Below are 14,005 nucleotides of genomic sequence, written 5' to 3'. Positions count from 1 at the left end.
ACCTCACCAGATGGAATACACAGAAATTAAATTGACTACGTCTGTGGAAAGATATGGTGGAAAAGCTCCATGTCATCAGCAAAACAAGACCAGGGAAGACTGTGGAACAAGCCATTAATTGCTCATACGCCATTTCAAGTTGAAACTAAAGGAAATTAAAACAAATCCTCCAGATGCAAAAAATGACATTGGATATAGCCATCTGAATTAAGAGATCATCTGAAGAACAGATTTTATGCATTAGACACTAATGACTGAAGACCAAAAGAGTTGTGGGATGACATCAAGAACATCATACAGGAAGAAAGCCAACAGGTCATTAAGAAGCTCAGATCAACACTCATGGAAGTAGCAGTCAAAAAGGCAAATGACATATTGCATTGGTCAACTCTGCTGCACAAGACATTTTTTAAGTGTTCAAGAGCAAAGATGTCATTTTGCAAACTAAGGTGCACTTGGCCCAAGCCCTGGTATTTTCAGTAACCTCATATGCATGTGAAAGTTGGACAGTGAGTTAGGAAGACCATAGAAGAATTGATGCATTTGAATTATGGTATTGGAAGAGAATATTAATAGTACTATGCCCTCTAAGACTGAACTCAAAGGGAACATGCAAACAGGCATGTAAGCTTGCTAGGGACCACATTGGTCTACTGCTGAGTGGAAGAGGGGGAAAGGCAACAATGAAGAATGGGCTGAGTTCAACCACATTCCATTGACTCCCGTTGACCTGAAGATGAGAGAGAGAAGAGGAAGGGCTGGTTGGTCCAAAGTGTGGTGAGACCTGGGCACATTGGAGCCCGTGGACAAGCTCAAGCCACAGAGGGCTAGAGCTGAGAGTGAAGCATACAGCTGATGTGAAGTGAGGGGAAATGCACAAGAACACCCAAACTTGCAGACAGTACCCATTTGACCTAGCCTTGATGGCTTGATAATCAGAATTCGACTAGAGGAAGACTACATTTTTTATTTTTTTATTTTTTATAAAGGAAACAAGAGTAAATTGCTACAATTTTGATGAACCTGACCCATACTCAGAGAGGTGGTTACTCTAAATAACAATAGAGAGGGAAGGAGTTTTCATGTCAAGTATCAATGCTATCTCCTCTGCACACAGGGTAGATAAGAATGGGCAACTTAGACACTGGCTCCCCACAATGAGGGGATGACAAAGGCAGGAAGTGACTGGCTTTCAAGGTTTCAAGAGGAAGTTTAGTTTCAGAGTATGGGGGGAAAGAAAGAGTCCCCACTGAATAGATTTCATCTTGTCTAGATGGGTCTGGTGAAAAGAGATGGGGATAAGATTTGTATGATTCAATAGTGAATAATTGTTATCTTGACTAATTGCGACTGTCACAATTGTAAAGGTAGAAGTTTTGTAACAAAAACGGGAGTAGTTAAACTTACAGTCCAGAACTAGAAGACCCTAGGGCCATCAAGGGACATGCGCACAAGCAGAATGCGGGACCTTATCCAGAGAAGCAGTGACGCCAGAGACAGAGGTAGAAATGGAGACATGGAGAGAGGGAGCGGCTGATGACTCTAGATTCATGGGAAGAGAAGGACTAAGAGCTGGTGGCTAGGAGGCAGACTTGCAGAATGTGCCCTTTGGAGATGTAAATTATTATATATGCCTGAGTGTTTTTTTGTTTTTTTTGTTTTTAAAAAGCTGAAGTGGATAGAGAGAAATACTGTTAACTGATGGTACATGGAGGGGATTATAATCATTGTAATGAAACAAGTTGTATGATTTGTTGAATGAAAAATTGATGATATGCCCTGTAAACTTTCACTCAATCCACAATAAAAACCTTAAATAAATAAAAAAAGAATACATGAATGCAAAATAAAGATCTTTTTTTTTTTAAAAAAAGTACTGTGGACAGCTAAAAGAACAAACTAATATGTGTTGGAAAAAGTACAGTCAGAATGCTCCTTAGAAGCCAGAATCATGAGACTTCATCTCTCATACTTCAGACATGTTGTCAGGAGGTAAAGTGGAGGGTCAGTAAAAAGAGGAAGACCCTCAACAAGATGGATTGGCAAAGTGGCAGTAGTAATGGCTTCAAAAGTCAATGATTGTGAGGTTGGCGCAGGACTGGGCAGTGTTATATTCTGTGCATAGGGTTGCTATGAGTTGGTACTGCTTGATGGCACCTAGCAAGAAAAAGGGTCACCATGGTGGACAGGTTTCAGCAGAGCTTCCAGACTAAGACAGACTAGGAAGTAGGAGAGGCAGACCACTTCTGATTGGTTAACCACAGAAAACTTTGAGCCTAGGAGCAGAGCATTTATCTGTTACAGCACCGGAAGATGAGCCCCTCAGATTGGCATTTAAACTACAATTGGGGAAGAGATGCCTCCTTAAAGTAAAATTGAACTCATTGATGTGGATAATGCAAAGCTTTCAGGACCTTCATTTTCTGATTGGGCACAACTCAAAATGAGAAGTAACAGTTGCAAACATCCATTAATAATCAGAAAGTAGAATATACAAAGTATGGATCTCAGAAAAAGAAGGTCCCAACAAGATGACACAGTGGCAGCCACAATGAGCTCAAGCATAACAAAGATTGTGAGGATGGTACAAGATGAGACAATGTTTCATTCTGTTGGGTATTCGGTTTCTAGGAGTCAGAACTCAATGAGACTTAGTGACAACAAAAAGTAAGTATATGTGATAAGCACTGGACTGCTAACCATAAGGTTTGCAATTCAAATCCACCATGGCTCCTCAGGAGAAAGATGAGACTGTTCCTATATTGATTTACAGTTTCAGAAACCTTATATAGGGTTTTCTATGTTTTGGAATCGACTCGTTGGCAGTGGGTTTTGAATACACATATATATGTCTCCTTGTGTGGCACTGTAGGTTCATCACTGGACTATGAACCACAAGGTCGGTAGCTCAAACTTACCAGTAGCTTCTCGGTTGTGGTGGTGGTGTGCCCTGGAGTCAGTTCTGACTTATAAAGACCCTGTATAGGGTTTCCAAGGCTGTAAATCTTTACAGGAGCAGAAAGCTTCATCGGTCTCTTAAAGAATGGCTGGTAGGTTTGAACTGCTGACCTTGAGGTTAACAGCCCAACTTGTAACCACTATGCTACCAGAGCTTCTTCAGAAACCCTATACAGGGTTGTTATGAGTCAGAATCAACTCAGTGGCACTTATCAACAACAACAGCAACATTTTTGTCTTAATATAACTGTCAAGAATTCAGGAAATTTTAAATAAAGCTCTAAATGTTCAGCTTTCCTATAGCTGACCTTCTGCATTCTCATGGCCACAGGTGCATGGAGTAGGTAGGGGCAGTTTCCTTCAGTCTCCATTTTGCTTCACTCCGCTAATGGCGCACTGCACTTTCCTGCTGGTCTAGACAAGTATTTAGATTTATTGCCCTTGACGTAAGTGAACAGTGGTGGCTCAGTGGTAGAATTCTTGCTTTCCATGTGGGAGACCTGGGTTCAATTCCCAACCTAGAAATGCCTGGCCATTTGCTTCTGAAAATGAGCCAATGAAATCCCTATGAGTCACAATGGTCTGATCTCATTGTGAATAGGGTCCCTATGAGTCCTGGTCCAACTCAATGGCATCTAATAACTACTGCTAATTTAAGTGTTCAGTACTCTTACGACTTATAGAATACTCTGAGCTGCTAACCACAAAGTCAGTAGATCCACTCTACCAGCCACTCCAGGGGAGAAAGATGAGACTTTCTGCTCCCGTAAAAATTTACAGCCTTGGAAACTCTGTACATGGCCGTTATGAATCAGAACTGACTCGGTGCCATTCAACCACCACCAACACCACCACAATAGAAAGTCTAAATGTGTTTAAAGAATGTGTGTGGTGTACTGGTTTACTGGGAAATGAAATAAGGATTCATTACAACAGAGATCAGTCTTGGACATCACCTTACTTTCATTGCTTTATTAATATCAATAAATTTATTCCACTGGTCACGCCCATCAGCCTGGTTTTGCTAACTTAGTTTCGCATCATTCTTCATTTGGTACCTACAGATCAATGGAAATTATATTATGTATCTGTAACTCACTCTGCAATGCTTGTGCTCTCTTGTCTGTCTCTCTAGTTTACGGCTTTCAGCAATTGTCAGCAGAGGAGACTTTAGCTGTAAAGTCTCCTCTGTTGGTTGCCAGTGTCTGAGACTGTGACCCACAGACCCTGATAGCTGTTTCTTTTTCCTCTTTTTCCAGGTCCTCCAAACCACCACAGCCAGTCAACTCTGAGGCCCCCTCTCCCGCCCCCTCACAACCACACCTTGTCCCATCACCATTCCTCTGCCAACTCCCTCAACAGAAACTCACTGACCAATCGTCGGAGTCAGATCCACGCCCCAGCTCCTGCTCCCAATGACCTGGCCACCACTCCAGAGTCTGTTCAGCTTCAGGACAGCTGGGTACTAAACAGCAACGTGCCACTGGAAACCCGGTAAGTCCGGATCACCAACACTTGCTCATCAGTGTTGAAAGACTCCTTTCCCAGAGTCTCCTACACAGAGCTTCTGGGTAACTTAGGGTTCTGGTGAGGGAGAGAGTCTGGGATAAATAATGCCACAAGCTTTACCACCTCCTTGTTGTTCCCTTGGTAATTAGACCCTGGACAGCAAGTTGATAGGTATTTCTTTGTTCACATGTGTCTCCTTTTAAAACTTGTTTACTCTCTTAGACAGCTCTTGTGTACCCAACTAATAGAATTAGCATAACATATTTTTACTCAAAGGCTCATGGGAAACATGCTTATAAAGGTATATTGACTGAAAGCTGCTAATAAATTATGCATTTGGCCTTTCTTGAAGTAATAAATGAAGACTCATTTGAAATTAAGTGTTTGGGGAGAACTTGAGAAACAATCCCTGATTCCAGACTGACAGAAGTATAATTTTAATTTATATTTCATCCAACATGCAGTCTCACTTTAATCCCTCCTGTACACACTAACAGCTTGGTGCCTGTGGGGCAAACAATAATGTATAAAAACAAACAAAGAGGTGTGGCGCGTATGTGAGGAGGGAAGTGTTTCCAAAGATGTCCAGGTCTGGCTTTGTGTTGTTTTTTGCCTTTGCTCCTGTCCTCTTTTCACCTTCACTTCTCGTCTTCCAGAACTATGCACACTGTAATGACTTAAAGAGAGAGCCCATCGGTCACTGCGTGGCGGGTTGGAATGTCATCTGCAGTCAAGGTTATGTGGGTTGGCCAGATAGTGACATGGCTTGTTGTTTCATCCCAGATGTTTTCATGGTGTATGTGTTCCAATTAGTATTATTTCCTTGTTCACAGGCACCATGGAAAATAAACAGACAGAGACACTAATTCACATAAACCCTTTAAAAGTTCTCAAATAATTCTTTAACTCAAATAACTTAGGTTTAAGGAAAGATACAAATAATGTTGTCTTTCTAGTATATTTCCAGTGAATTTTCTGCATGTTCCTGCAAGCAATTTTGAAATGTGATGGTGTTTCATATCTTTATTTTTTATAACACTTCAAACATTAGTAACATAAACATTGGCACCTAACTCCTTCCAAGTTTTAATAAATTTTATTTCTGACAACTATAGATTAATTTTAAGTGTGCCTATAATGTACATCACTAAAGTTTAAAGCATATAAAGTCAATAAGAATATTTATACATATAGTATATATAATAGATAAATTTAGTAATCTGTACTGGTATTGTACAAATTGTCTTGAAGGGAGTACATCCAGAATATTCCTTAGAAGGAAAGATGGTGAGCTTTCATCTCTTGTGTTTTGCACATGTCAGGAGAGAGCAGTACCTAGAGAAGGTGGGGGAGTCAATGAAAGAGAGGAAGACCCTCAATGAGATGGATTGACGCAGTGGCAGCAACAATGGGATCCGACGTATTGGCAATTGTGAGGATAGTGTAAGACTAGGCAGTATTTTGCTCAGTTGTGCCTAGGGTTCCTCTGAGTCAGAACCGTCTCATTAACAACAATGTAGGAGCTCCACTAATAAAGACCTTAGCTGATAGGTTTCCAGGCTAAAAGCTGAGTGGTCCACCATATTTGATGCAGGAATGACAAGAATATTGTTGCAGTTCATGGTGGTCTTAAAGACTAGATAGAATTCCTTGTCTTCTCCTTCATATATTTTTGAGCCTTCATAGAGTTTGTCAGGTACTACTCAGCATGTTTTTGCTGTAACAGGCTATTGCTTGAAAAAAAGGTTTCAAGCTATAAAAGTTAAAAACGAGTGGACTAAATGAAGGAGGAGGAGGCAGAATTGTAAGAGAAGAAGATGGGCAAGTGTAGTCGTCGTTGTCATAGAAATAGGAGAAGATGGAAATAAAAGGACCATTATCATTACCAATCCATTTTTACTGTGTATTTGTTTCTGCCAGGTGTCTGTTCTTGATATGAATTATTTTATATACTCCGGGAAGGAGTTTATGAAAGTAGTAGAAAACTCACTACCGTTTAGCCGATTCTAACTCGTGTTGACACTATCAGACAGCTCCTTAGGGTTTCTGAGACTGTAATCTTTCTCCTGCGGAGCAACTGGTAGGTTTGAACCACCAACCTTGTAGTTATCAAACCAATGATTAATGTGGTAAAAAGTAACTATTATTATCACCATTTGAAAGATAAAGAAACTCATTGTGATGATTGTTAGAGTCCTGGTGTGGTATTGTAGGATAAAAACTGGACCACAAGGTCAGCGGTTCAAACTCACCAGCCGCTCCTTGGAAACCCTATACAGAGTCGCTATGAGTCCAAACAGACTAGATGGCACTTAACAGCAACAAAGATGAAGAAAGTAGATGTGGGTAGCAAAATAACTTGCAAGAGGTCTAGGACTTTAAGGAGATGGCAAATTCTGAAGCTTATTGGATGGAAATTCCACAAAATAAAGGTGTTGAAATGTCTGGTGTTTGACAAACATTTGTATGACAAGAACCATTGGAGTATCTGTTCCTTACAAAGAATCTCCTTTGCCAATAATGACATGCACACCACATAAACATATCTATCATTTCCTAGAATTTTTAAGCTTTATTTTTCCCTTCTAAATACTATTCATTAAGTCTTTTCTTTGGGAGCTCAGTGGCTCCATTGAATAAGCCCGGGACCTCAAACAACAAGGTTTGATCCCACCAGCAACTCCATGAGAGAAAAAGGAGGCTTTCTGCTCCTATGTGGTGCTGTAGGATCAGCACTGGACTGTGAACAACAAGGTCAGTAGTTCAAACCCACCAGCTGTTCCTTGGAAACCCTATACAGGGTTGTTATGTGTTGGAACCGACTTGGCAGCTCTTGGCAACAAGTCTCTTAATTACCTATTATTTAATGAGTTCCTAGTATATGACAGTCACTATGTGAGGAACTAGGACCGCTGTCATTGAGTCCATTATGACTCATAGCAACTCTTTATGGGGCTTTTGAGACTGTACATTTTTTCTGGTAGCAGACAGACTTTTGTCTTCCTCCTCTGAAGTAACTGGTGGGTTTGAACTGCAGACTTTGTGGTTAGCAGCCTACTGTTGAACTCAAATCACCACCAGGATTCCTTAGTTACTGGGGAGATAATGATTGATACATGTCTCTTGCCCTTAAAATGTGTACAATCTGAAAGAGAAAATAGTCTTATAAACACAATTTATACAACAATGGAAGTGTAAATGTTATAGTGATTGATTGCAAAGTGGAAGAAGGGATTGTAGCTTCCAGAATGTTCAGAAAAATTTCACGACTGAGCGGCTACTTGAGTTGAGTTTGGAAAGGTGAGTAAGATTTCCATCTAGTGAATACGTGAAGTAAAGTCAAAGGTTATAGCACACACTGTTTTCCATATGTTATTGGCAACTGAGGACCTTGAGTGATGCAAATGGTTTATGCTCAGTAGAATAAGCACTAGACCTCAAGATCGGTTTAAACAACAAAAATTGTGGTTCAAATTCACCAGCCACTCCTTAGAAACCCTATACAGGGTTGCTATGAGTTGAAACTAACAACAATAGCGTTAGCCAAAAGGTTGACAGTTCAAATCTACTAAATGCAGCAAAAAGACTTGATGATCTTTTGCTGTAAGAGCGCAGCTTCTGAAAACCTTATGGATCAACGTTCTACTAGAAAACACTGGGGGTGGTCATGAGGCAGAGTCAGAATTGACTCAATAGCAAACCTCAAAAGGGTTTGCCTTTTACTGGAAGCTGAGAACTGAACATATTCGTTCATTCAAATACTGAAATTTTGTGAGTTTTTAGAGTGATTCTCTTGCCCACAAGTAGAGTGTAAATATTGCTGTTATTGTTAAGTACCATTGAGTTCGTTCTAATTCATAGTGATCTTGTAAGGGTTTCCAAGGCGTGGCTGGTGAGCTCAAACTGGTGACCTTGCAGTTCAAACCAGCCTTGTAGTCTAGTGCATTGACCCACAGCGCCATACCAAGATTCCAGAGTATAATAAATATGTGGCCCTTCTCTTTAGGGGCATGATGTCACAATAGGATCCCTATCTGTAATATCAAATAAGAATTGATTAATCACATCCAAGAGAAAGAAACATGAAGACAAGGCATTCTGAAGGCTGATCATTATGTGGTCAACAATTATGAAAATGGAGTGGAAATTTACTGTGGCACCACACCTACTCTCATTAATGCAGACTCCTGGGTAGGAAGGAAGAATTTCATAATTCTGGGAGATAATGAACAGGCATTTTCCCACCACCAGAAACTCTAAGCCAAATCAAATATATTTTTTAGATTCATGGGGAGTAGAGACTTTGACTCTCTGCATCTGTATTTCATGTGCCCATCAATCTTAATGAAGCATGTTAGGTACTCATTGGACTATGCTTTCTTATATATATATATATATATAATTTTCCCCCTATGATAAGTAGAATTAAAAGGGCTGATTAGGGAGACATAGCCAGAAAATAGAACTGTACAAATTTGGAATTTAACACTAAACAAAGAACCATACAGGGAAGTTCTATAACACCATTAGTCATCAAAAAGAACAATGCGTTTACATTTCTAATTCTCAAAGCATTCAGTTCACAAGTATACCAAACTTTTCATCTGAGAACAACCAAGCGCAGGGCAGAGTAAATAAGTGCATGCAGTGTATACTGTTTTTCTTAACTGAGTGTATAACACAATTACTCCGCCAGTCACCTTCCTTGCAGCTTATACTGCGAAGGTCTTAGAACAAAGTCCACTTGAAATTCTTAGTTTCTGTCACCTCTGTAGTTATTCATCTGCTGATAATGACAAGGTCAGGAATCTTCCTGGTCAGCTGCTTCTCTGGGAGTTTCTGAAGTCAGCTTCTCTGGTCTAAAACAGTAGCAAGTAGCTCTCTGACAGAAACTAAATTTTCTCCCTTTGTAGGTTTTGCTGATGTAAGCTTCTTTCTCCAAGTCTATACAGGCATCAAGTCCCTAAAGAGAATCTGTAAGCAGAACAAAACTTCCTTCCGAGTTTACTTTGGCCCTAAAATATCAGAAGTTCTAATTTAATTACCAAGATCCTCAAACTACAACCAAATTTGCAAGTGGGGCAGGGGTGGGGGAGGGAACTAGCATCATTCAAGATACATGTATGAGAGCCTGCTGTGCACTGGTGGTGGTGATTATGTGCCGTGGAATTGGTTCCAATTCATAGTGACCCTGTACAGGGTTCCCAAGGCTATAAATCTTTACAGGAGCAGAAAGCCTCATCTTTTTCCCATAGATCAGCTGGTAGTTTCAAACTGCTGACCTTGAGGTTCGCAGCTCAATTCGTAACCACTACACTAAATGTCCTTACAGAGATTCTAGGTTGGAAGTAGAGAGATGATGGACAATAACTATACAAATGCTCCTATAACCACAAATGCATCGATGCCATGTATCCTGTTATCCTGGATAAGGCGGGCCCATGAGAAAGCCACCTTAAAGTTGACACCAAAGGATGAGTAACTGTTAATTAGCTGAAAGAGTGTTTCTGGTGGCAAAAGCAATGACTCAACGGGGGAGCAAGAACACAAAGGTGCCATGAAAAGAAAGCAGACTAGAAATGTAGCTGAGGGCAGGCATGAGTTGTGTTTTAGATTTTGGATTATACCCTAAGGACAAGGAGAATTCATTTATGCATTTTAAGCCGGAGAGTAAAGTAATAAGATATATCATTGTTTCTTTAATTATGATAACTTCCTTGTAGTGAATGGATGGTGGAGGGGCCAGAGGGCAGATAGTAGGATAAAGGTCCAATCTGTTAGCTAACGTAAGAGTTGAGAGGAAAGATGGCATAGCTTTGATGTAAATTTTGAAGGTAGAATCATCAAGAACTAATGATTGCTAGAATGTGGAGAGAGAGTCCTTGGCTGATGCAAATGGTTAATATGTTCACTGCTAACTGATAGGTTGGAGGTTCAAGTCCACCCAAAAACACTTCTGGAGAACGACTTGAAGATCTATTTAGAAAATTCTGCCATTGAAAACCTTATGGAGCACAATTTTACTCTGACACACATGGGGTATCCATGAGCCAGAAACAGTCAAAGGCATCTGGTTTTAAAAGTGGAGATGAGGGTTCAAACATTTTTATGATGACTGATTTACTAAACTGAGTGGATAGCACAGTAATGCCATTTACTGAAGGAGGAGTAGATTTGATGGCAAAAAATGCAAGCTACATTTGGACATGTTAGATCTATGAAGAAACAAGGGAATTAAAGCTAACAATTGGCGAGCTGATTTTGATTCTCAAATAATACATTGACAGAAAAGTTATCTACTTAATATATCCATTGTTTCAACCACATGAGGACACCTCAACAATTGATTCTTTTCTCTAAAAAATATCCTTCCATTGAACTTTTTTCGACAACTTGATGACACTTAACAATGCTCAGCATATTATCTAATGTGAGAGTAATTTGACATTGCAGAGGTAAAAAGTATTGTTTGTTTGGTGGATTGTTGTCTTTTTAATTTAAACTCCAGGATTTATAGATATTTTGTCTTCCAAACTGGGCTTTGCCAAATTGGTCAGAGAAGAAAACCAAACAGCTGCTGGTATCTTGGCACCACATTGGGCTGTACTTGTGTTGGAGTTCCTAGATGTTACAAACACTTAACACACTTAGCTGATGACCAAAAGGTTGGATTTAGGGGCCCACCCAGAGATGCCTTAGGAGAATGACATAGTGATACACTTCTGAGATGCCAACCATGGAAAACCAGATGGAGCACTATTCTGCTCTCATATACATGGATTTGCCTTGAGTCAAAGTTGACCCCAAGCAACTGATTTGTATGCTTCTTTGTTTGTTTTTTTCCTTTCCTTGTTTCTATGGGCAGTGCTCTGATTAAAGATTGAGTGTGATTAACTTCTGAGTTGTTGTCAGGTGCCATCGAGTCGGAACCGACTCATAGCGACCCCATGCACAGCAGAACGAAACAATGTCCAATCCTGGGCCAACCTCACTACCACTGCCACACTTGAGTCCATCAATGATGCCACCTGGCCAATCCATCTCGTTAGAGGTCTTCCTCTTTTTCTCTGACCCTCCACCTTACGCAGCATGACATCCTTCTCCAGCGACTGTTTCCTCTGGACAATATGTCCAAAAACTTCTGAGTGGTATCTAAGAAATCTATTTTTGTTGTCATGATTTCAGAAAACACAGCTTTTTGTGTTTGAGACAAAGTGTTCTTAGTCTTTATTGGTAACATATACTATGGAATGGAAATGCAAGGCATTTAGTAAATAAGGTTTTTGTAGACAAGCAACAAGACTGTGGAAACAACCTCACCAAGCTGGGGCCAAAGACTAGACAAACTTGTTCTCAGATTGATTTTTCTACCTAAGGATTAGTTTTCTGACAGGATCGCCGGCAAGCTTGATCTTGAGAATATTAAACCAAAATAACCTGTTTTCTTTTTCTTTTCATGTGTTTGAGGAAAGCTTAAAACAAGAATTCATTGTGGGTGAACCAAATGCATGGAAATACTTTTCGAATCAATAGGCAACTTGATTTCTCCATATTGCAGAACATTATGCCCCCTGTAAATTCTCATCAGAGGCAACATGGAAATTAATGAGACCTTTAGGTTAGCCTTTCAAGCTGAGACTTATTTTATAGCTTTACCTTGCCTTTTTGACACCATGATCCCGCCTGACCACCAGCAGCATTTCACGATGCAGTGCACTTTAATTTTGCAGTTTTCTTAGTCTTCCTTGGAAACTGGCAGCTTATTAATCTCAATAACTGAGCTGCTCAACAGGCAAGCTCACCAATAAGAAACCAGGCTCTGTCTTCTTCTTCTTCATTTAAAAAAATTTTTTTTGTTGTTTCTTGGCAGATGGAAATCAGGGTTGGTTGTTGGATGGAAGCAAGGGGGAGGGTGTAGCAGAGAAAAAGCCAGTGAGGAAAGTCACCTAGGACCTTACATCACTTTCTGACAATTGGCAGGGACATAAAGAGATCCCAGTCTAATCCACTGCTCGGCAATTTATGACTTGTGGTGTTAAACACACTCAAACCCATTAATAAGAAAATAAATAAAGTGTGGTGGCACATGTGCAAATTACAAGGCGCATTAAGAAGAACCAAGCATTACATCTTATTCAAGACCACTCCTGCCTGCAGTTGCCAAGATCTGAGAATGTAGAAGCTACCGTGAAGGTGAATGCCAGATGGAAGGAGAACCTATCCTTTTTAAAATCTGGTTCCTTCTGTAAAAAATGTTTTAAAAATTAAAAAAAAAAAAAATTTTTTAAACTGGTAAATTGATTAAGGCATTGGGGACTTGAACTTTTTCCTTGCAAGTTACCAGAACTAACTAAGCCTCTAGGTAGAAAGAACTTAAAAAAAAAAAAAAAAAAAATTTCCATCCCCCAGCAGCCTGTGCCACAGGGACCCAACTACTGATTGAGGCCACCTCGTGGTCATGCTTTGTAAGCGTAGGGACTCTGCCCTGAGTCTCTGTAAATGTTGAAGACTTTGGGGTTAAGATTGCAGTTGAAAAAAGCCAAATATTTCTATCTCTGTCTGTGCTCTTTCACCCATTCAACTAATATCAACTGTCATTCCCTTGGGGAATTTCCTGAAGTCTTCCCAGAGGACATTTTATCTAGCTCAGACAGGGGAGGACTTGATGAAGCACTAGGCCTTTTCTAATTCTGGCTCCCAAAGATCCTTTTCTTTTCACAGCAGCCAGATAAGGTGTCCTCGGCTCTACCAGGCAGGGGAAGCAGGTTCTGCAACTTTTCTGAATGTTGCTTTGATTTATTAGTCTCTGCCTTGCTTGCCTTTGTGAGTTAGGAACTTGTGTTCCCAGAATTGCAAGCCCTCATGGGTACTCAGCCAGCTTACTCTGCTGGCAGGCACTGAGTTCTTTACATTACATGGGAGTGTTTAGAAACTTTTCTTGCATAACTTTTTTTCGTCTCAAGTGCTCATGCCCCAATAATTTGGGACTGTTTTGTGAATCTTATTTCCAGATAGTCATTTTTAGAGATGAGCATTTGTGTGTATTTTTAAATCCTCCATCTTGTTGTACTTAAGAGACAACTCAACAACCCTTTATAGGATTTTCAAGGTGCAGAGGGTAGGTTTGAACCACTGACCTTGTGCTTAGCAGTCCAATGCTTATACAACAGTGCCCTACTATAGAATCTTCATATTTTTTTAACTCAGATTAACTGAAGTGTCAGCAATTGCCCCCAATTTCTGTGATCACTTATATTTAAATGTCTGTGCATGTATTATATTTAAGAAGAATGAATAACAATTATTTTTCATTGACCAGTTAGTTAGAGCTTCAATTGACGATAAGCATCTACGATAGTCCATTTCCCCCCACTTAGTCTTCATGTAAAGATGCTGAACACCAATGATACGATGATTAAAAGCTTGTTTTTTTAAATTATTTGAGTCGGTGGACTAAACATCCTACACTTGGGAAGGTGGTAAAATGTCACTTTTCTTTCATTAGTATATGTCTAAATACGAATTTCAAATAGAAAGC

General features: G+C 40.0%; 1 protein-coding gene across 4 annotated transcripts in view; it reads left to right on the top strand.

Annotated features, from left to right (window-relative positions):
• The window catches only part of TENM2 (teneurin transmembrane protein 2), a 1,406,199-nt gene that overhangs the window by 977,990 nt on the left and 414,204 nt on the right, over nt 1-14,005 (top strand). For 3 of the 4 annotated variants that reach the window (XM_006864840.1, XM_006864839.1, XM_006864841.1), the window contains exon 4: nt 4,218-4,452. In XM_006864840.1, coding sequence (XP_006864902.1) covers nt 4,218-4,452 — 235 coding nt within the window. The remainder of the gene's footprint in view (nt 1-4,217; nt 4,453-14,005) is intronic. The other variant, XM_006864842.1, reaches the window with a different exon arrangement.

This window comes from Chrysochloris asiatica, unplaced genomic scaffold (genome assembly GCF_000296735.1).
Source record: "Chrysochloris asiatica unplaced genomic scaffold, ChrAsi1.0 scaffold00071, whole genome shotgun sequence".
NCBI classification, from domain to species: Eukaryota; Metazoa; Chordata; class Mammalia; order Afrosoricida; family Chrysochloridae; genus Chrysochloris; species Chrysochloris asiatica.
The sequence above is the reverse complement of the archived record's forward strand: the minus strand, read 5'-3'. Positions and strand labels throughout refer to the sequence as shown.